This window comes from Gopherus evgoodei, chromosome 18 (assembly GCF_007399415.2).
Source record: "Gopherus evgoodei ecotype Sinaloan lineage chromosome 18, rGopEvg1_v1.p, whole genome shotgun sequence".
In the NCBI taxonomy this organism is placed as follows: domain Eukaryota; kingdom Metazoa; phylum Chordata; order Testudines; family Testudinidae; genus Gopherus; species Gopherus evgoodei.
In genome coordinates, this window is record NC_044339.1 from 13,224,109 (window position 1) to 13,247,962 (window position 23,854).

At 40.7% G+C, this 23,854-nt stretch overlaps 1 protein-coding gene across 7 annotated transcripts in view; it reads left to right on the plus strand.

Annotated features, from left to right (window-relative positions):
• The window catches only part of RERE (arginine-glutamic acid dipeptide repeats), a 402,767-nt gene that overhangs the window by 278,485 nt on the left and 100,428 nt on the right, over positions 1–23,854 (plus strand). For all 7 annotated transcript variants that reach the window (XM_030538001.1, XM_030538000.1, XM_030538003.1 and 4 more), the window contains one exon: positions 13,992–14,090. In XM_030538001.1, the coding sequence (XP_030393861.1) occupies positions 13,992–14,090 (99 nt within the window). The remainder of the gene's footprint in view (positions 1–13,991; positions 14,091–23,854) is intronic.

Genomic DNA, 23,854 nt, shown 5'->3' on the forward strand with positions numbered 1-23,854 from the left:
CTACCCTGACAGTTAGGAACTTTTTCCTAATGTCCAACCTAAATCTCCCTTGCTGCAGTTTAAGTCCATTGCTTCTTGTTCTATCATTGGAGGCTAAGGTGAACAAGTTTTCTCCCTCCTCCTGATGACACCCTTTTAGATACCTGAAAACTGCTATCAGGTCCCCTCTCAGTCTTCTCTTTTCCAAACTAAACAAACCCAATTCCTTCAGCCTTCCTTCATAGGTCATGTTCTCAAGACCTTTAATCATTCTTGTTGCTCTTCTCTGGACCCTCTCCAATTTCTCCACATCTTTCTTGAAATGCGGTGCCCAGAACTGGACACAATACTCCAGTTGAGGCCTAACCAGCGCAGAGTAAAGCGGAAGAATGACTTCTCGTGTCTTGTTTACAACACACCTGTTAATGCATCCCAGAATCATGTTTGCTTTTTTTTGCAACAGTATCACACTGTTCACTCATATTAAACTTGTGGTCCACTATGACCCCTAGATCTCTTTCTGCCATGCTCCTTCCTAGACAGTCTCTTCCCATTCTGTATGTGTGAAACTGATTGTTCCTTCCTAAGTGGAGCACTTTGCATTTATCTTTATTGAACTTCATCCTGTTTACCTCAGACCACTTCTCCAATTTGTCCAGATCATTTTGAATTTTGACCCTGTCCTCCAGAGCAGTTGCAATCCCTCCCAGTTTGGTATCGTCCGCAAACTTAATAAGCGTACTTTCTATGCCAACATCTAAATCGTTGATGAAGATATTGAACAGAACCGGTCCCAAAACAGACCCCTGCGGAACCCCACTTGTTATACCTTTCCAGCAGGATTGGGAGCCATTAACAACTACTCTCTGAGTACGGTTATCCAGCCAGTTATGCACCCACCTTATAGTAGCCCCATCTAAATTGTACTTTCCTAGCTTATCTATAAGAATATCATGTGAAACTGTATCAAATGCCTTACTAAAGTCTAGGTATATCACATCCACCGCTTCTCCCTTATCCACAAGGCTCGTTATCCTATCAAAGAACAGAACCTTGAGTAGTATTTCCTATTTTAATTTTGCTTTTGGCCCTGATGCTGCTAGGTGCTGAGTGCTCTCAACTCCCCAATAAATTGAACAGCAGTTGAGGGTGTTTAGCACCTTACAGGATCGAGTCCTGTAGTTGAACCCAGCAGGCATAACTGCACGAAAGTAAAGAAAGTTAATTAAATTAAACCACTTGTGGCATGCACCCTAAAAGCGAGTCTGTTCACTTCTCTGTTTGCCTCATTAATGGCTACTTGATAAATAGCAAATCTTCTATTAAGTTCACCCTCTCCGAAGAAATGAGAGCCACTGTTCATGAGGTTGCCTGAGGTGAGTGCCTACAGCTTTGCTCCCCATTAGGAAACTGCGTAGGTCCTTTTACAAGGTACATTTTGGCTGGAGATTGAGTAGCATTGTGGAATACACCATCTTTCTAGACAGAATTTTGGTCTCTGAAAGCAGGAAAAACAGATTTTAAAATGTCTGAGAGGATAAATTGCAAATGCATCTGCTGAGCTTGCCAGCTCCACAGCACTATCAAGGAAGGGAGCCTCTTAATGCTGCTGCATTGTTTTCAGAGAAGAAAAACGGCTGAGCAAGAGGCTTAAAACATCTGCACAGAAATGCCTCCCTGCTCTGTGGTTAGGAAGCTGGTGTCCCAGATCTGCCAATCCATGGAAAAATCTCAGTATGGTGAATACTGAACATGAATATAATTTCTAATGCTAGAAAGCCCTGCTGTGTGTGTGTGTGTGAGAGAGTGAGAGAGAACGTGAATGTGAATTTCTGAGTAGATTCTTCACATAGTGATGGCTGGTTAATTTTTAACTAGTTGAAAACTCCTTTCTGCACTTCAGATTTATACAAAAAAAGAAAGAAAATGCACTTGCTTCAGCCAACGTCCCTTTTCTCATCCTTCTCCCACTGACCTTAATATCATTGTACAGAGCTTTTAAGGGCACCATTCTCAGATTCCAGGACAGGAAATGGTTAATTTACCCATCTGTCCTTATTGTCTCTCTTCTCTTAAGTAAGGCCCTGACAAAATTCAGTTTGAGGTTTCTGAGCTGTCCCAGTTCAGGGCATGTGTCAAGGCAGCAGTTGTTTTTGGAAGACCAGATTATTTGAAGCGCGGCAGTGCATGTTTTCCCTCTCTGCTTTTTCCTTCAGAAATGCTGCTTGCTGCCTTATGCGGGTATGTTCCTATCCACAGCTCAGCCTCCTCAGTGGGAGGTAGGAATTTGCCCCCTGCGTTAAAAACTCAGATTTTATAAGGATTTGCAGCATTGGGACAATAACAGATGTGGGTGGCAGCCAGAAATATAAGATGGCAGAACAGTAGAAGGAAATTTTAAAATGGAAAACATATCCTCTGCCTTCAACAGTGAATCTCAAGGCTTTTGTCATTTGACATGCGTGTTGTTTTTATTTGAGGAGGCTAAAAGCCAGCAGTTCCCTATTTTTTCCTTTTTGTAGTTGAGGAGTAATGTACCTATAGTTATTACACCTCCCTCCATGCACCAGTGTACAAGATGGAATGATTACATACTAACATGGGCTGGTTCCTTTTATGAGTAGGATTGTTCAGCATTTCTGTAACACAATATTACATGGCAATATGTCATTGTAAGTGACAAATGTGACAGTGTAATATCAACGTAGGGAAATTCTGTTAGAAGTAAGATGTCACCCAGACAAATTACTGTCTGTTTTAACTTGCCCTTAGCCTAGATTTTCTTGTCCATTAACTACAGACAAGGTTGAAAGCCTAAGACAACTATTTAAATATATATTAGCATTTATTATGATTACTAGTTTTCCTTTTGGATGGTTCTTCATCAGCGGTTAGTCTCAGGATTCAAATAAGGTAGCATAACACCCCAGGGGCAATCACTATCTGCCTGGGCACGCAGTTAAAACTAAGGCACAGTTTTGTCACTTTGAATCTTCATTCATTCCTATTCTTGCTCTTGAAAAAACATTTATGTGCTGCTGGATTTATTTGTAAGATAATTTTCACAAATTCAGCTAAACTGTTGAACAACTAGTTTAAAAGGCCTGTTTACAGCTGTAAAATGTGACCCAACTTTAAATTACTTTGTAAATATTTTTAGTATATATCAAATGTGTGAATATCTGTTGCAAGAACCTTCCCCAGCACTATTCAGCTTGCCCAGTGACAACAGTTATTTGGTATGTACAGGGCTGGCTCCAGGCCCCAGCACACCAAGCGCGTGCTTGGGGCGGTATGCTGCGGGGGCGCTCTTCCGGTTGCCGGGACGGCGGCAGGCAGCTCCGGTGGACCTCCCGCAGGCGTGCCTGCGGAGAGTCTGCTGGTCCGCTGGCTCCGATGGAGCTTCCGCAGGCACGCCTGCGGGAGGTCCACTGGAACCGAGGGACCAGCGGACCCTCGGCAGGGACGCCTGCAGCAGGTCCACCGGAGCCGCGGGACCAGCAAGCGGCAGAGCGCCCCCCCGCGGTGTGCCGCCGTGCTTAGGGCGGCGAAATGGCTAGAGCCGGCCCTGGGTATGTCATACCAAAGAACCATAAAACCTCTCTACAGTGTCACTTCCCCCTGCTGTTCTGCCTTTGCGATTAACTTAAGTTTCTAGAGTTGTGCTTGTTCCTGATGAATGGTTGTCCCAGTTGTAGTGCATAGGAAATAGTGTATAACCAGGGCATCCATTGTGTCATCTGTATCGCTAACATTTAGATTATTATGGTGATTGGAGCTATGTAGAAACATTAAATAGATAAGAAATGGGGACAGAAGTGGTGAGATCTGTGCCAAAGAGTGGGAGAGGGAGATTATATTTTCAAGCTTCTACAAGTACCAGAAACTAGAGATTTAAGGAAATAGATCTGGTTCAGTTTTCCTTTGAGCTTCTTGGGAAGCGATGTCTCTGGTCACCTGTTGAGCATTTTTCTATACATCTTGAGTTCTGTTGGCCTGTCAAGCAGCTCATAAGGACCTTATGAATTAGGACATACCAGCTAGAAAGACAGGCATGTTGAACATAACATAAGAACGGCTGTACCAGTTCAGACCAAAGGTCCATCTAGCCCAGTATCCTGTCTACCGACAGTGGCCAGTGCCAGGTGCCCCAGTGGGATGGACACTAACAGGCAATGATCAAGTGATCTCTCTTCTGCTGTCCATCACCACCCTCTGACAAACAGAGGTTAGGGGCACCATTCCTTACCTATCCTGGCTAATAGCCATTAATGGACTTAACCACCATGAATTTATCCAGTTCTCTTTTGAACGCTGTTATAGTTCTAGCCTTCACAACCTCCCTCAGGCAAGGAGTTCCACAAGTTGAGTGTGTGCTGCATGAAGAAGAAATTCCTTGTATTTGTTATAAACCTGCTGCCTGTGTTGGCAAAACAAGTCTTTCCATGTGCAGTCTTTTTGTATTGGGAGGGTTTGGTGCTGGGTTGGTTTATAAGGTGCGGTTGTCCTCAGGCATTAGAGGGAGTCCCATGTAGTGGTATTGGTGTCTGCATTAGAGAAGGCAGTCTGTTATCCAGGCCAGGCTTTCTGGTGTATTTGCAGCAGATGGAGAAGAGTTAAGATTTCAAGGAGTGGAAGAGAGCCCTGGCATTAAGGAACATGGTATCCTTGGGCACAAGTCTTAGTTCAGTGCCAGATACAGTTAGTGAAAACACACTTCAGCACCTGTGAGTAAAGCACCATGAATAAAGCTGCAAATTTAAAATGCATATTTCATTGTTGTGTCATATAAAGTATATTCACCATTGTGTGTGTTCTGCGTGTTTGTGGCGGAGAAAAATTCCATTTTACTGCAGCATATTGACAGATGATTGGTATTTTATGGGGTTGATATTTCCAGATACAACTCCTGAAGAGAGACTGCATCAGACTGGAATGTTTGTCATGTGACCAGGGGACGCCATCTGAATTGGGTTTAGCATTAAATTAGGCCCTTAGAATAGAAGAGGCGTCACCAAAAGGCTTTACCTCACAGTGTAACAGTGTTTCTCTTGTCTCTTTCATTGCTCCGTATCTGCTGTTTCCTGTTTTCTTGACCATTGCCGTCTTAAACATGTGGCAGTTTTTCAGGGATAACCCTGAGTCTTGATCATTGTCCACTGCAGCAAAAGACATCCAAACTCATACAAACATTTATTTTTCATCCAAGACCAACAGCCCAATTTAGCAGCCTAGTGGTCCCTTCATCACTCAACACCACATCCCTGAATTCTACTGCTTTTAAAGGACCTTTTGATCAAAGAAACTAGCAATACACTTCTATTGAAATGAGGCATAGATTCTTCTGTAATTCCTCATGCACCCTCCATCCACACAAGGAGAATGATGCTTGTCTGAGGTTGTCTGCGCTACAGTCGTACTGCTGCAGCTACACTACTGCAGTGCTGTAGAATAGACATTTGCTACAGCAACAGAAGGGGGTTGTTCATCGCTGTAGTAAATCCACCCCAGGGCAGAAAGTAGCTAGGTCGATAGAAGAATTCTTCTATTGACCTAGTGGTGTCCATACCAGGGTTTAGGTCTGCTTACTTACGTCTCTTAGGGATGTGCATCTTTCACACCCCTGAGTGATGTAGCTAAGTTGACCTAAGTTTTAGGTATAGACCAAGCCCGAGAGAGAAATATGGAGCTGGGGCTGAAATAGGGACTTTATGTAGAATGTTTTCTGTGCTCTAATAGGAAAAAAAATCTTGTTCCCCGTGAGGAACATAGTGAAAGATGTAAAAAGTACATTGGATTGGAGAGATGGTAATACTTAGCATATACCGTACTTCATGTTTTCAGATTGGTTTATTAATATTAATCAAGGCTTAAAACACCATTGTGAAGTAACAGGGGTGGTATTTACTTACTGTCAAATATAGATAGGCCAGTCTTCACTTTACAGATGTGAAAACTGAGGCACAGAAGAGTGATGGCACTTGCCCAAGGCCACCAAATGAGTCAGTAGAAGAGCAGACACGTGAACTCAGGAATTCCTGGATTCCAGTACTGTTCTTTTACCACTAGAAAACGCTGTCTCCCTACAGCGATGGACATAGTTTGTGTTATTTGAAAAATCACTGCTGCTTTTATTTGACTGTTCTGGGTAGATTTCAAGTTAGTTTTGCAATATCGTGCTACATTGTACTAGCAATATCTCTCTTCCCCCCCACCCCCCCCAAAAAAAAACAACCCAAAAACCAAACCAAACAGCTCTGAAATATAACGATGGTTTTAATGGACTCCACTTATTTAACATTGTAGTATGAATGCAGCCTTACTCAGATAGGCTTTTCGACAGGGATCATAATGACTGTAATTGCAAAAGGATGCCTTGCTGAAGTAGGAGCTGCCAGATGTAATGCCATTCTGATCTAAAAAGGTCACAGTAAAAGGGACATTTAAATTAAGTTATAAATTACAATTGAAGAACAATATTTTGATGTGTGAGACCAGAGATGTCAGAGCGGTGAAATGTAATTCATGGATTCATTACAGAACAGAGGTGCCTGACAGCTGAGCCATGCCAAAAGGAAAATTTATTTGCAATATCACGCAGACAGAAAATGGCAACTCAGATGAGAAGCTGGAATAGAAACTTGAAACCTTGTGGTAATGTGCAGAGTTTATGCTAATAAGTTTTGCCTGAGATCCAGAGATGTTTAATGACTGTTGTAATATAAATGAGATGCTCGGACGTGTGCACATTTGGAATTTTTCTTTAAATTAAAGTCCAGTGCTTTTCTATAGAAAAGATAACTTCTGCATTATAAAGTGCATGTACATTCTTGTCTGTTCCCTTCGTTGTATACCGTGTGTAAGCATAAGATTGCTGAGGTCTCAGAATTATTTAGGCAGCAGGATTTGTGCTCAAAACAATTATTCTTTACATGACAGCTGTGGGTAGGGGGACGTGGGGAAAGTAATTTAGTGTTTCTAGCAATACCTTGAAAAGTGCAACCAGAAGTTAATTAAACTGTAGGCAGTCATCATTAGCTAATATTTATATATTCAAGTAGCTTGCCAATAAAGTGCTTATATATATTAAATTACTGAAAGTAATAAGCAGAGAATGATCCATCAGTCGCACTGAGGAAAGTGGATTTAACTCTGGCAATTATATACAAATATATTTTTCTTTCTGGTTAATAATCTTGCTCCCAGCTCTAATCAAGGCGTTTGTTCCATTAGATGGCCAATTTTCTCAGGAGAGTGTAAAATGGTATCTGTGGTCATGTTTGTCTGATTGACCTGACTTTTCTCCCTTCCCCCAGGGGCACAAGGAGTGGGTGGGCTCAGGGGCCCAAACCCCAGCCTTGCCCTGACCTGGTCTAATGGCTCAACTCTTCCTTGCTGGGATGTATGTGATGGAGGAACATCCAGATCAAATTTGAGTAATTTGCAACCTGGTATACTAGGTTGCAACACCACTCAAACATGGGGCGGCCAGGCCGGAACGTAGGCCCCCTCCTTAGCAAAATTCTTATTGCACCCCTGTCTCCCCCACTTCCACATTGTGGGTCTTGAGATTGTCGTTGGTATGGCAGCTTGGTGCAAAGTTAATTTTGATCCTCTACCCTAGAGTATTCTGGACTAGTATGTTGGTCTGTTAACTATTCTGTGCTTTTACAACTGGGATGGCTGCCTGTTAGCAGAGCGCATTGCTGCTGGTCTTCTCTGGTTATTCTTCTGTCACTAATTGAGTTATTTTAAAGAGAGAATGAAAATTTGCTGAGTTCCTTCAGGCAAGAGAGAGATTCCGTCCAGGAGTCACGAGGAGGTTTGGGCAGAACACAGCAGGGGGTGGTAGGGAACCCTTGCCATTTTAATCACTACAGTTTTTTTAAAGAGAAAAGGTCATGCTTAGTTTTGTAACATGCTCGGAAACCAGGTACAGACTGTCTGTAGCAACAAATAACTAGCCCTTGCTACTTTCATTCATGCCTATTCCCTGTGCTGGAGTGCAGGCAAGAAAGAAAATCAATGTGTGCCCAATGGAAAAGACAAAAATGTTGTTTTCAGGCTTCTAAGTGGGCATTGCATGCTCTGGAAAGCTTAGGAAACAAAAGTGATAAAAACAGTTAAGTCAGCGGTGCTGTTTGGCAGGGTTTAGGCACAGCAGGTCTGGTGTTCTAGTCATATTGCTTGATTTGTGGCTTAAGAAAGATGGACTCAGATCGTTGTTTCACTTGCATGGAAGCAGAGTCATGGGAGCTGTCATTGATGTGGGCAACAGAGGCAGATTTACAAGCCAATGCTCTCTTGTACACTGGGATTTCTTCCTGTAGAAGTGCATTTAAAAGCAGTGTTTTCTATTAAGCAATCTCGGGTAATGCATCTCCCTGACTTACAACAATGCGAAAGCGGTATTGATGTGTTCATGTTGGTAGCTTGCAGAGATGAGGCATCTGTTGAAGGAGGTGATGTTGGAGTTTGAGGCATTGTTTTCTGCAGTAATTCTGTGAATATGTGTGCCACTGTCTGTTGCAGTTGTGGTGAAGAGCATTTTCCTTTAACCTTACCATATGTGCCATAGAGCGGGCTGAAAATAAACCATGAGAAAATTCAGCCTAGAATTTCCTTTCTTTATTTCCATGATGTACCCAAAAGCTTTTTTAATCAGAGCATTCTTCTCCATACTGTAACTTATGCTGGTGGTAACACTTCCATCATACAACTAATTAGAGAGAGATTTCCAAATACTGTTCTAAAAATTCATTCTATGTGACATACCAGAGGTCTTTGACCAGCAGTGACCTTTTATTTTTACAGGCAACTTAAAACTCTTAACAGAGTAGTAATAGTTATATCTCAAATGTCCCACTAGCTAGGCAAAGAGGAGCAAATAACTAAGCAGAGTTCATTTTTCCAAGAGAAGTTTAAAACTTTTACCCTTCAGTTTTGAAACTTGTGGGGGCAGATCCTCAGCTGATGATTTCGGAGGAGTTAAGCTGTTTTACACCAACTGCGGTCCATGACGTAGGAATGTCCTCTTATCCTGACTGCTGGGAGCAATCAGAGCAGTTCAGGAGGTTTTGTAAAATAATTTCCAAGTCATCCTCAAACAAGTGTTAAGTCTCAATTAGCTGTTGCAGCATGAGAAAGAAAAATGATATTCTTAGTAATGTGCCTTTGTTTTGGAGGTAATTGGTTTACTGTTGTCCTTGGGAATATCTCTCTTCTCCTTCTGGTACATTTTTTTAAAAGACACAAAGCAGGCTCCTGGTCAGTCTTCATGTTCCAAAATCCAATATTTTAAAATATGTTATCTAAATCTATGTTTAGGTATCTAAATAAAGCCCAGATAGTGGATCCATTTTGCACACTGCTTAGCATTAACTCACCTGAGTAATTCTATTGACATTAGTGTGACCATGTGAGCAAATGTTCGCTATCGCTTTATGAGTTAGGGTTCACAATCTGGTCCGGAATGGCTATAGATTTTCAGAGATGCCGAGTACTCACCACTTCAGTGCTAGTTGCCAGTGCTCAGCTTTTCCAGAACTCAGGCTGCTTGTTGAGATATGGCTGTAGATGCTTAGTTTTAGATAATCCATTTTGAAAAATGTAGCTGACTTGTGTAACTCAGCAGCTCAGGTATAAAAACCAAAGTTAACAATGGACTAGCAGCCAAAATAAGCTAGCCAAGATATTGTGACTTTTTTTTTAAACTGGCTGCAGTTCATGTGCAGCAATTTTTTCTCCTTTACTAAAACAGACTGGTGGTTGGTGTGTTTGTGCCACTATTGGATTGATCTTTCTAGACTGTCACTTCATTCTGTGGGTTTTATGACCTGAAAACTGAGACAGTAATACAAAACCTGGGAAGGTTTCTTACTCAGGTGTGTTATCTAAAATTTATCTTTTCATGAAGATGATATAGAAGTGACATAAAGAACATAAGAACAGCCATACTGGGTGAGACCAAAGGTCCATCCAGCCCAGTATCCTGTCTGCCAACAGTGGCCAATGCTAGGTGGCCCAGAGGGAGTGAACCTAACAGGCAATGTCAAGTGATCTCTCTCCTGCCATCCATCTCCACCCTCTGACAGACAGACAGGCTAGGGACACCGTTCCTTACCCATCCTGGCTAATAGCCATTAATGGACTCAACCTCCATGAATTTATCTAGTTCTCTTTTAAACCCTGTTATAGTCCAAGCCTTCACAACCTCCTCAGGCAAGGAGTCCCACAGGTTGACTGTGCGCTGCGTGAAGAACTTCAAAAACTTACTCAATAGACCATAATGGCTCAGGTGAAACGGGTACTGTTTATCCTGTATGATTCGACATCCTTCTGTGGTGCAGTTTAAAATGCAAACTTGTTTTTTAAAAGAGCAATACACACACACACCCAAAAACTATTTAAAACTTGGAAGGCTGGGCCAATTTGACAAAAGCCTGGAACTCAAAGTGAAGACTGATGTTTTGTCCCCAAATCCCACAGATGTGCTTTCTTTTCACAGCTGCATGAGCCATATATCAAGTTTCAACCTTTGATTTCAGTTTCCCAGCTGTTGCTGACTTTTGCCACAGCCTTAATAGGTTTTAAACATTCTGCTTTGTAAATTGAAAACTTACCAAAGTTCTGGACCCATGCTGGCTCTTTTATGTCAGGTTTTTCTATTCGGTCAATATCTAGATGTGACGGTGTCCCAGGTCAGTGAGGATACATGTAAGGGTGGAATACTTAGCTATAAATGCCAGCTTAGTAACAGGAAATGCCATCTGAACACCTTAAGTTTATTCCTTCTGTAACTTCAGTGCCCAAGAACTGTTATAAAGAACATAACGATTGTGGGAGCTATCCAGATCTGGCTTTCAGTGAACATTAGCTCATACGTTGACCTGAGTGTTATGGGTTAGTTGTTATGGTTCACCACTGATCGCATCCAACCAGAAGATTCCTGGTGGTAATATTCCTATTATAAGTACATTAACATACTCATGCCCTTCCTTGAGGACCTGGTAATAGGAGGTGAAGGACCAGCCTCACTCCTGGCATGCACAATAACACGATGGTTCTGGCTTACCCAGTAGTTAGGAATGTTGAGTAGTTCTTCTATACTGCACAAGCTGAGCCAAAAACGTGATAGCAGATAGAATGATTGGTAGATAAAAAGAATATAGGAGGACAAAGAAAAGAAAGAGCTAAAGACTAAAAGAGCTCCCTATGATATCCTTACAAGATATTTTATAGGATCCTGACAGTATGTAATTCGGGCCCAACGTATTATACTCAAATCTTATTTCTGTACCCTAAGAAATTTATGGATACCCTTATCCTGTATGTTAGTGGATTATAGCACTCTATATATTAATAAGGATTATCTCACTCCAAAAACTGCCAACCTAGGCTCTCTTGGTGACTTCCAGGTTTGTGGTATACCCTGCGGTTACCAACAGGTTGCAGACTCCGGATAAACCTGCTCAATGTTGTGAATAGTTCCTCCCTTTGGTTCCTCAAAGTTCAAGGCCCATTCCTGTTTGTACCAAAGGTTGCCAGCTTTTATGCTGAATTACTCTTACCTGATTACACTTTTAGCTGTTTAGTGGATTTTACCGGATACAGGCTGGTAGGCGTCTTGCATTTCAGCAAAACTTATTTTATGTATAATTATTAGGAAACACATGTCATATGCCTCAACACATCCTAAATTCAAAGGAATTAATACTGATAAAAATATAAGAATAAAATGGATTAATTCAGAAAGAGAAACACATTATTTGATATGGCTGGCTAGAGTAGTAGGATATAATAGCTAGCAAAATAATCCTATGAACTGCAAATATTACAGTCCCACTGAAGAGCTCATATTTTTGCCTCTTTGGTAGGTTGGGGGGGGGTTCACCTCTCACCCCACCCACCTAATTATTTGACACATTATTCCTCATTAGAGATCACTTTTAAAATACCTGGAGAAATTCTTTATATGTTTCATATCTGTGGATTGGGTGGGAGAGAGATGAATAGCTGAGGTATCCTCAGGAGCTGTACCATGCCACTGTTGGCTTTCCGTGTGTCTGGTTTTGGGGTTTTTCTTTCTTTTTTGGACACTGAACTCCTCTTTGCCTCAAAATCAATGGCACAGTCTGACCTAGGAAAACTCAGGTTTTACCCTGTAAAATCACAGTTCAGTTATAACCCAGGCTGATGCTGTCAAAGGAGCTACCACTTCAGGACTGTTTGGTAAGCTATATAATTGTGCTTTGGTCTCAGTGTAGAACCTAGCGTCCTCAAGAAAGGCATTGTCACAGTTAATACCAGGTTGGCTTCTTTCTGTTGGCAGTCTTGGGACTGAAGTAATTGTAGAGAGGTCATCTCTGAAAGATGATTGGACATGGGTGGAGTGATACTGGGATGCTTGGGGAAAGGGCAGTGGCGTTGAGATTATGGAGTGGAAATGGAGAGGCCTTTGCTTGTGGGATATGCTGGGTAATGAGAGTTCAGAGAGCTGATGCCCTCTGCTGCTATAAAAATAAACCTGAAAGCTTCTGTAGTTAGTTCCTGCTAGTAACTGTGTGATTAAATAACCTTCCCCACCCCCTTCTCCTTTGGCTGCTAGTTTTGGTGTGTCTATTGCTACTAATCCAGCTACTTATGCAAGAGAACTAATGCTTGCATCTGTAAGGGCTAGTCTACACTGCAAACTTGCAGCAGCATAGCTACATCTCTCAGGTGGGTGTGAAAAATCCACTCTCATGAGAGATTTAGCTATGCCAGCCTAATCCCTAGTGTAGACAGCACTGGGTCCATGTAAGAGCTCTTCTGTCAACCTAGCTGCCACCTCTTGTGGAGATTGGTTATCTATGCAGATGAGAGGAGAACTGCTGTCAATGTAGGTAGTGTCTACACTGAAGAGCTACAGCAGTGCTGTGCTGCTGTAGTGTTTCAAGTATAGATAAGCCCCTAGCTACCATTTCTCAGGGAGGTGGACTAGCTACAGCGGTGGGAGAATCCCTCCCCACTGTAATGTGTCCTCACTGAAGTGCTACAGCGGCACAGCTGCTGTAGTGTATTCAGTGTAGACATACCTGTAGTCTCCACACATCACTTCCCTCTCTTCTGTAGGACTGGAGATAATTGGTTTACTGTTGTCCTTGGGAATACCTCTCTTTTCCTTTTGGTACATTTTTCCCCGAAGACATAAAACAGGCTCCTGATTAGTCTCCATGTTCCAAAATCTAAATTCACTTGCATATAGCACATTATATATTTGTGTCAACTTCCAAATACAGTCCTTGTTGAGGATTGAGTATCAGAGCTTTATTCCTTAAACTCTCTGTTGAAAGTGGGCATTTTTTCAACATTCTCTTGTTATAACTTTTGTTTCTACCAACCATCTGCCTTAACCAGCTGTATTTATTGATAGTGGAACGTAGCCCCAGCACACAGCAGGGTCATGCATTGTTGAGAGAGCACTGTCAGGTTAATGATCCCAAGTTCCTTATATGTATTCCTGCAGCTGTCGCCACTAGGTGTTATTTTGCTTCTCCCTACTTTACCTTGTTCTCATCTGTGCAATAAAAATGAGCACAATTTTTTGAAGGAGTAAACTTCACTCTCTCTCTCTCCTCAAAGCACTTGTTACCTCCAAAATATGAGCTGTTCCATTTGATTAGGTAATATGAATAAGATATTACAGCATAAGATACAACCCCTCTGAAGAACGGTTGTTTTGGTGCCTTTTTATTTTCCTTGGAATGTTTCATGTTAGAAGTATTAAAAATGCTAAAGGGAAAATTTACAAGAGACTTCAGAAAGTAGAAGGCAAGACTGCCTATTTTATTTTAATGTTTTCTATCCTCCTAAAGAAAACTGAGCTTATCCTCCAGGTTTTGCAAATTTCTCTTATTTATTTCTACTGTAGATACAGTAAGTTCAGCAAGCCTCATTCTTATCCCCGCCCCTTACTGTTGTTCCACCTGTACTTCTGTTTGTTGATATAATTTTCCGTTTTTATTATTCAGCTACATGAAAGTAACTACGATGCTGGAAAAGCCCTGCAGCGCTTGGTGAAGAAGCCTGTGCCCAAACTTATTGAGAAGTGTTGGACTGAAGATGAAGTGGTGAGGAATGATTTATTCTCTTCTGCCATGGAGTCCCAGTTACTTACCGCTTTCTTCTGCTCAGAGTTCTTGTTTGAGGGGGTGGGATAGTAACCTGTTGCATGGAGTAAAGTTTTTCTGCTCTTTTCCAAATGTGTATCAGTGGCTAGAGCCTCTTTAGTCCAAGGAAAAATAATTTCCCAGAAGTATGTCTTTTGAAAGGGTACATGAGAGGATTCCATGGAGGAGATGAGCAACACTAGAGCCCTCAGGCTGTTGGTCCTGCTGCTAACCAGTATCTTCCTCCGACTGGTTGGGCTCCTTGGTTAGCAGTTCCAGTAGGAGGAGGCACAAACAGGGCCCAGGATGTTTGGTTTCATTTTCACTGGTTTTGCCTGCCTCTCTCAGAAGGCTGGAGTGTCAGAGAGTGAGAATCCCATTCTTCAATTAATGTGACTCATGCATGCTCAGTGGTCAAGAATGTTCCAGCTGAGTAGGATTTATTTAAAGGATTGGGGCTGCCACCTTCATGTGAATTGCCAAAATAAGATGACACAGTTGTTGCTGTCTGGAAAGTCATCATCCCATGAACTGGACAGGGATTGTCTGGAAGCTGGTATGTCTGTGCCTTTTACATCTGTCCGAAAGCTTGAGGACATCTCCCAGTCCCCAAATTGGATTGAATACCCAGAGTATCTAATTCCCAGACTAACATGAGAGTAGGATAGCTCTGCTGCAGTGCAGAACTCCTTCATGAGCTGCCTGGGATTCCTCTGAACTGTGGGCTTCGGGTCAGTGACTTTAACATTATTTAGCTGGCATATTTTCTGTGACTATGGTACTTTATGGCCACCGTGTTGACTGTGGGACTATCCCATAGGTTACTGGCGGGTCTTACACTAGATTTTGTGTTTGGGATGAGATGGAATCACAGGTGGGGGCATAAAATTGTGCTCCTGTCATGGACCCATCTTTATCTCCCACAATTTGAGGTTGAGGCTTGTGATCTGTACTAGTTGCTTGTGGGTTCTGGGTGGAGTTTTATGTGTTGATACTGACCTATAGTTGCACCTGACTGCCTAGTGGAGAGACAGCCTATCTTCCTGAGCCATATTGGCTCAAGTTGAGATCAAGAAAGCCCTTGATAGAGCTCCTTTGGTATAAAAGAGAGGGAACTGCTATCAAGGTAATGGCCCTTGATCTCACACCCTTATTTGGTCAAAAATAGCCTAAATTTGTTGGCATCAGGGCATGATGCAAGGCCTGTCTTTGCACAGAATTTTTCAAGAGGGGGATGCTGTTTGATAGGTCATTAGGGAATCTGGGATGCTTCTCTTCATATTTCCATTGCTGTAAAATTGTTACTGCCATTAAGAGGTTACTACTGGGTTTTGGTTTTATATTTGATTGTGTTTTCAAGGACCCTACAGCTTGGGATAGATGCCTTTTTGTGTTGGTTGTAAATGAAAATAAATTAGAATTAAAATGTCAGGTTTTAAAATTGGCTAACTCTTTATATAGATTTGAGAGTTCAGCTGTTGTGTAATAAACAGTTGTTTAAATTCAGCATTCCCTTGCAGTGTTTGGACTGCAGACACTACAGAATTGCAACCCCTTGCTGTTTGCCAAACTTTGCCGCATAGTGCTAGTGCAAGATACTCTTGACTATGACAAAAGTGAAACTGACTGATCTTTTTTCATCAAGTTGAGAGAGATGCTGAGAGTACACAATATAAACAAGGTAAAATAGATCAGATCAGTAACATTTTTTCTTTACTCGATGATGATAAAGACACGTCTGAGGAAAAGCGTGGTTTTAAAATGCGATTTCTGATATGACAATGGCCCTTTAACAAACTGGACAGGTATGATGGGCTTCCTTTGGAAGAGGTAAGTGCTACATTTTTCTAGCTAAGAATTGAACTGCATCTTTCATTAAAACAGGAAGTTCAGTTTTGATATTTTATAATTGTAAAACATATTTATCTTCAAACAACTGAAGATTTGGTTGCAGTTTCTAAGGCACACAACTTCTAATATGTTATATTAGTGTCATTGAGATAAATATCCATGATTATTACTAAGCATCTACATAAAGAAAAATCTGGGTCTGACACACAAAAAGTGAGAGATAGCATAGCTGAAATGGATTTGAGCCAGAAAAACCTGTTTTTGTGGTGAATATTTACACTTGTTAATTTGTTAAATGGAGTAAATTGTTTTTAAAAAAATCTTGCAGTGGGTAGTGTGTAGTCTTGTTAATCGAATTACTAATTAACCTGGCACCAATGTCATAAAAGAGACCAGATTAATTATTACGGGTGAAATTTTCTTAGTCTCTTAACATTTTTGAATTATTCAGACAATGGCTGGAGAGAGATTTTTAAGCTCCAGTTGCTCTGAGAGTCTTGCAGAGAGTTATTTCAGTGAATTATGTGCACACTTGCTCTCTCCCCATGTAAACCTTTTTGCCAGAGGTAGATTAGGTCTAGGCTAGATAAATCTGAGATTAAAGCAGGCGTATTCTGAAATCAAACAAAAGCCCTTTGTGGTAAAGGGAATGCCTGAAGCCATGGGGTGAAAGAAGATCCATGGGCAATCAAAGGAGGGGAGGAAGTAGAGAACAAGGAGTAAAAAGATTAGAACACAGATTCCTATTAAGGTGTGGGATGATCTTGTCATAACATGGCATTTTTTTTTAAAGTGACCATGTAAATACTTCTGAAGTTCTGCTCCCCTGTTTTCTGCATTTGTACTGTCCTGCTCTTCCCACACACACGTGTTCCATAGAATGATTAGCTGTGTGCTGCTTTCCTATTTAGAAAAAGATCTCTTTCCCTCCCTCTTCCACTCCCCCGTTGGTGTTCTCCCCGTGAACTGCAGTATGTCGCAAGTGCCATTGTTGCTGCAGCTTAGGGTTTCGATCAGCAGTCAGTGTTAAATGATGGGAGAGTGGAGCCTTGCAAATAAGAAAAACGGCAAGGTTTATTGAAAAGGGAAACATTACTCCAAAACAGCGAACAGTATGAATACAGAATAACGATCATTAAATCTATAAATCACTGTCCGTCTCAGCTCATTTTATCATATTTGCTCTTGTTCTATTCCATCCAAGTTTCCAGAAACATTTGGCCGGGATCCAGCCTTGGCAGAGACAGAGATCAAACTGTTCTTTTATTTATAGAGAGTTAAACTCCACCTTCCCAACTTCAGTGAGTGTTTGTCTCTGGTGGACTGCTTGCAGAAAGCTCCAGATTAAAGCATCTGCGCCAGATCCTTGGGCACTTTGTATGAGAAGAAGGAAACCCCGTGCTACGCTTGGTTTTGCTAGAGTAGGGAAGGGTTCATTCCCACAGAATGTAGGTCACACCTAGAACCGATCAGGGACTTTTTTTTCAGTGAAACTTTTTTTGTTGGAAAATGTCACTTAAAACAGAAACTTTTCGTGGAAATTTATAGGTTTCAATGAAAATGTTATCAGGAAGGTTTCTCGAGTGCAGGAAGACCCAGCCTAGAATAGCCAGTAGGCCTGAGCTGGGATGTGGAGACCTGGGGTCAAGTCCCTGCTCTGCCTGATCCAGGGCAGGGACAAGTCTCCCACAAGTCTCCTGATCCTGCATCTCCCACAGCCAGGTCATTGCCCAACCCACTGGGCTGTTGACTGTTCCATTTTTCATGAACTATTTCGAAAGGTCTCATTCTTGTTGCGGGGCAGAACGAAACAAATTTCAGAACCTCAAACTCCGGTGCAAAACAGAATTGTTGTTTTCCGGCCACCTCTCGTCAGATCCTTCACAAGTACATGACAGTGAACCTCTCTCTATGCCCACCTGGGCAACGAAGGAAACCAGAATAGAAATGTAATCAACATGCCCCAGGGGCTAGAATGTACTGAGTACAAACCTGCAGTCTTTATTCCTCCCTGAAGCAAAACTCACACTGAAGTCCGTGGGAGTTTTGCTTGAGTAAGGGTCGTGGGGTTGAATTAAGTCCATTTCTGTCATGCTGGTTGGCGTAAGCAGTTGATCTTGTTATCAGCATGAGCCTCATAGGATGAGTAGTGCAGCTTCCCGTAGCACATGGTAACACTTACCATGTTAGTGATGCTGTCTGAATAACACATCTTTGTGTTGGAGCTAACTTTCAGCTCTTCTGTGGGCAGTTCCTTGTCCAGAGTTTCAGCCTGCCTCATTAAATGACAGCTTTTTGTAGTCAGTGACTGAATTACCAGTAAGAGCTGCCTACTGCGATTATAATTGATTAAAATAAAGGAAGTTGTGTTATTTTTACTGCAGATGATGTGGTTACAGAGGTTTAGATCAAATTAAATGGAGGATAAAATTGACCAGTGATTGAATTAAGTGGAAGGCTCTGTAAATAGGAAGATAAAGGTTTTCTTGTTTACCGTGTTGTTTCTAAAACGATGACTATTTTTAATTCTCTTTTCCAACATGTAAATTAATAGTCATGCTGTCAAAACCACAGTTTTCCATTCTGCCTTATAAAAGTGACTGAATAAACTATTTTACTGTTACATCTATCAGAAGCCTTAACAGCAGCTGTTTCCTGTTTCCTGTTTATAAGTGTAGATGCTACACCTGGCAACATAAATCTCCGGCAGTGGCTTTAGTTGCATACCCCTGAAAACAGGGAGCCAAAATACAGTGGCTCCAAGTAGAATCCTCTCTAGAAAGTGTTCAGGAATAAGCAATGCTAATTTTGCTGGGTTGGGACTAGCGTGGGACCAGAACCTTTAACTCAAATCCTAGTGAATTTAAAAAAAAAATTAATGAAGAGAGTGGAGGGAAATTGCAGTTTCAACTCTCTTCAGACAACCCCTCTCATGGTCATTGAGTCCAGATCAGACTGAAAACCCAGACTGGAGGCGCGTTTTACAGTTTGGATGCTGTGGAAATTTTTCACAAGAACTGATCTCATGAGATTTCCACCATCTTGGACCAAAATCTGTTGAGAGCAGCTCTTGTGATTTCACTGCCAGTCTGAACTCAAACCTATGCCTGATCCAGATCCCGGCACCACTTTGTTTTCACATTTCTAGTTCAAACCAAAAAGTTTCAAGTAGTTACTGTCTGCAAAGGAGATGGCATTTATTTTTTGCTTCATTTATTGAACCAGAAATATGACATTTGAGTCAGTTCTGTCCTGTATGTTGGGATGGGTGTGGAGTGTAGTCAGTAAATGCTGGATGTTTTTTGGGTAAGCATCTTTAACAGATTTACATTTAGATTCCTAGCCTTTATTTTGAGTGTGCTGTTTTCCTTTGACAGGAGCCACCAAAATCCACAGGGCTTACTAAAGAGAGAAATACAAATCAGACCAAAAGAACTGCTAATTTATTAGGTTTTTAATTAAACATGATGAACACGTTTTAAATAACACAAAGGCCCCAGGCCAAGCTGCATCTAATCGAAACAGATTAAGTCACCCGTCCACACTCATATAGTTATTAATTCCGTTTGTTTATGCATGCTAGCTAAAGGCAGAGTTCGCTGCTTGCGGTTTATTGCACAGGGGGTGCTCTTGTTGCATGGCACTGGACTGTTAATTAGCATTCAGATGTTGATTATAAAGAACACAGGTGATGCTAATTGAATTCTCTTTAAAATTCAGGGCTTGAGTTTTCCTTGCAAGGTTCAGAGAAATGGGGTTGAACTGCAGCTTTGCAGTATTTGCTGTGCATTTCACCCTTTGCCGCCTTAAAATGCTGAATTCTAAGGATGGAAAATGCCAGGTGTTGCTCAAGGTGAAGGTTTTGTTACTCACTATGCATCACACATGTTTCTGCTGATGACACACTCTGACATGCTTGATAACTGTAGCTTTCATCATAAAATATGCTGCCCTTTAAATATTTTACACTGCTTTTGATGTAGTGTAGTTGAGGTAAACCTAGATTCAAATAATCACTTAAATTTATAGCCAAAGATAGTCAACCTTTGCCGGTGATAATCCTTAATTGGCCATGTACGTAGTTTTACAACTTCATAAATTTTAAAATATCCACACCTAGCTTCCATTTAAAGCTCATTTGTCACAAATACAAGTGAAAATCCTTCTTCCAAAAATGACAAGACATGGCAAGCTAATTTCCTAACATATTTGTGAATATTTGCAATCCAGTGAACCAGGGTGGTTGGTTGAATAATTACTTACACAAAACACACACTTCTTTGTCTGACTTCTTTGCCTAGGATCATCTCCAAATGCCACCAAATCAGCCCTTTTTGTAATAGCTACTCAAGAAAATATTGGTTTCATTGTTCATTCCTTTGAAGCCAGGCGTCTCAGATGTGCTGGAAGATAGAGCTGCTTACTGGGGCAAAAATACCATGAATTTTATTTACTGTTTGTGTGGCAGCCATAGAAAATGTAATTCATAGCAAAATCGAAGTACAGTCCCCGCAACAGAAGGGAGGAGGAGAGGGGGGGAAGAAATCAGGGGATCTTTGAAAATGAGGCTAGCATTGCAGGTCTGCATTTGAGTGATTGAGTGGACTTGAAATGGTAAAAGATAAGTAAGTCAGTGTTTGTTTTAAATTTTGTATCCACAGAAAAGTAAACATAATTACTTCATGGTGGAGTGAGAGTACCTGTTAGCTGTACTGTTCCTGGACTTCGTATTTGAACCACATTATCTAAATGCTGCCACTTTCCAAATGTATTTTAATCAGCAACAATTGGAAATATATTGAAAACTGAACTTGGAAATAGGAGCCATCACTGGTCAGTAATATCAATCTACAAAATGGTGCAAGACCAAAGCCACCTTAAAAAGACCTCCCTTCCTCCCATCCTACTTTGAGAATAAGAATAGGGATGCATTGTAGAATTCTAAGGACCAATGTAAAAGTCTCCTAGAAAACAGTTCATCATAGTAAGAGAGTAGCTAATGAAAGACCGAATCTCTCTCACAACAGATAGCTAGTATTTGAATGAAGTATTTTAATCTATTTGTTCAATGCAGTTTCATTTTTTAGGAGGTGTTAAGTATGCAAAAGTTGTGAAAACAGTGAATTGTATAACACAAGACACAGAATTCAGGTGAGCTTGACCAAGTTTAAAGACAGGTTTTATACAAAAGACATAAATCTTTTTGGTTATGATTAACTTGCCTCAGCCTTTGAGCCAAGCCCTTCTTTAAAGAGATCAATATTGCGTATACAGCACAGAGTTTGTCAAGTCCTTTTGGAAACGAGACAGTGAATTAAAAATCAATTATACGTGCAGAAAAGTTTGTGTAGGGCAATCAATTTTTCGTTTAGTTTGCAGAAAGATTCCAGTGTTTAATCAGCTGCCAGAATGAATTTTAAGTCTCCAGCAAATGAGATGGTGCAAAGGAGGATGAGGAGGGAGAAAAATGAAAAAAATAAAAATAAAAATTCAGCATTTCATGTTCAGCAGAGGCTGTCTTCAGGGATAAATCTATAAATCCTGTCAGTGACCTTGGCTTCAAAATGGGTGACTTTACTGCCTTTGCTAATCTTGATCTTTCTACAGCTGCCAGATAAGCTGGCCTTTTCTTAACAATATCATTATTTTGTTTTGTTTTGTTTTAACTGCCATATGTTTCTTGATTCATCATCTCTCTGCCTCATGCAGAATACTTGTATCTATTAAACACTTACCATATTGCTGATCCCTAAAAAAATAATACAACATATTTATATTGGCCGGATGCCACTGTTGAGAGAGTTATTTGTGCATGGAGGCAGGAAGCTAACCTTTAAACTCCAAATCTAACTCTGCTATAAGCTAAATTATTGGTGTTCTGTATAGTCTTTTTAAATCAAGAGAGGTTTTTAATGCAGAGAGAGAGACACACACACAGTGACATTTTTCATCGTTGCCAAGGGGGAAAATCTGCTGCTTGAAAGATTAATAAATACTATTAACAGTTGATTGTTAAAACTGTGTTTTCCATCTCATTTTCAAGGGTGTCCAAAAAATGGAGCTCACTTACTCTTTCTAGCGTTCTCTGTCATCTTTCTGTGTTCATTTAAAAACGAGAGCAAGACACAAGAGGGCTTGAGAGATTGCATTTGTTCTCCCATAGGCAAAGTGGTTATTTTATAAATGAAGAGAGCCAAAAAAACTGTGTAGTTTCTTAGCAACAGAGCTGGAGTCAGTTCAGCGTATGTGTATATAATACATATTCTGTGTTATAGAAACATTAGTTGTGAAGCTCCATGGTATCGCAGTTGAAACAAAGACTAGATGACCGAGACTCAGGTAGAAATTCTGTGATGCCGGAAAAGAAGAAATAGAAACAATGAGAAATAATATGCAGGATGGGCTCCGCAACCTTCTTTCCATTGGCCTCTCCCCATTAAATAGTATTGCTCTCTCCACTACAGTGACAACCTTTTTTCAGTCTGCTTCTGGAATCTATTCTAAATCCAATGCCCTTTTTCATCTCTGCTCTTCTCTGAAAGGAACTGTTTTAGCAGATTGAGTTCCAGCATTAGCACCAGCTATATCTGTGATTGGCTTTCCAGTATTTAACTGATATATAACTGTGTGTGTAAGAAATGGAGAGTGTAGGGAGCATTGTAGTTCTGGTAAGTTCTTTGGAGTTAATAACAGCAGCAAGACTGTAATACTGCTGTCTAGTACCCTATGAAGAAGGCTCTATCAAATTCACGGCCATGAGAAATGCATCACGGAGCGTGAAATCTGGTCTCCTCCAGTCAAATCTGGTCTTTTATGTGGTTTTACCCTATGCTATTCAGATTACACAGGGGAGACCAGTGTTTCTCAAATTGAGTCAGAATTTGTACAATTACACCACCATGAAATTTCAGATTTAAATATATGAAATTATGAAATTTATGATTTTTAAAATCCTATGCCTCTGAAGTTGACCAAAATGGACCACAAATTTGGTAGGTTCCTACCTATGTGCAGTGTAACCATCCGTCTTTAGTGGTCATGGTTAGAGTTTCTGTGTTAAGTACAAGTATATTTTTGTGTCCTAATTTATATTAAAAGGAGTTTTTGTATCAAACATTTTACTTATACATTCTCCATTGCTTGGTTTGTACATTTTCTTAATTTCCAAATGCTGGAATTTAGAGAAACATTAACCTTTTTAAAATCATCCATATCAGTTATTAATATGGTGTTAGATTTTAGAAGGCTCTTAGTTTTAATAATCTACTTTAGTTGTCGCGGTTTTTATTATCCAAGTTGAAAGAAATATAATAAGTAAAGCTACTAACTGGCCTCTGTTTTATTTCTAGTCAGTTTCACTTCCCCTTCACATTCTCTAGAACAGTACATGAATGGCTGGGGCCTAAAGTCACCAATGTCTGGGGTTGCAGATGTTGTGCAAAGTTCTTTACTGGCTTGCAAAACTTTGCCATGTAATTTTTAAAATAGAAACTTACCGGAAATATTTCTGTTAACCATGTGTTTTATAAAAGTTCTGCTATTATTAATTATTATTATTATTACAGTAAATAGAGAAAATTTAAATGTTGGGCCAAATATTTTTTGTAGGTTTAAAACCTGTGATTGTTAAGGAGGAAGCATTGTGTTCTGCACAGAGTACAGGACTGAGTAGAGTTCTGGGTTCTTTTCCTGAGTTTCCCACTGATTTATTGGGGTGTCACTTCACTGCTTTGGCAAGGTTTCCCTCTCGGTGAAACAAGAAATGTATTTATCTACCTCTCAGGGATATTAGAAGACTTAAGTAATTTGATGTTTGTGGGGCCTAGACCTGGTGCTGGCCTTTCAGTGCTGTTGTAATACAAGCAATGAGTCAC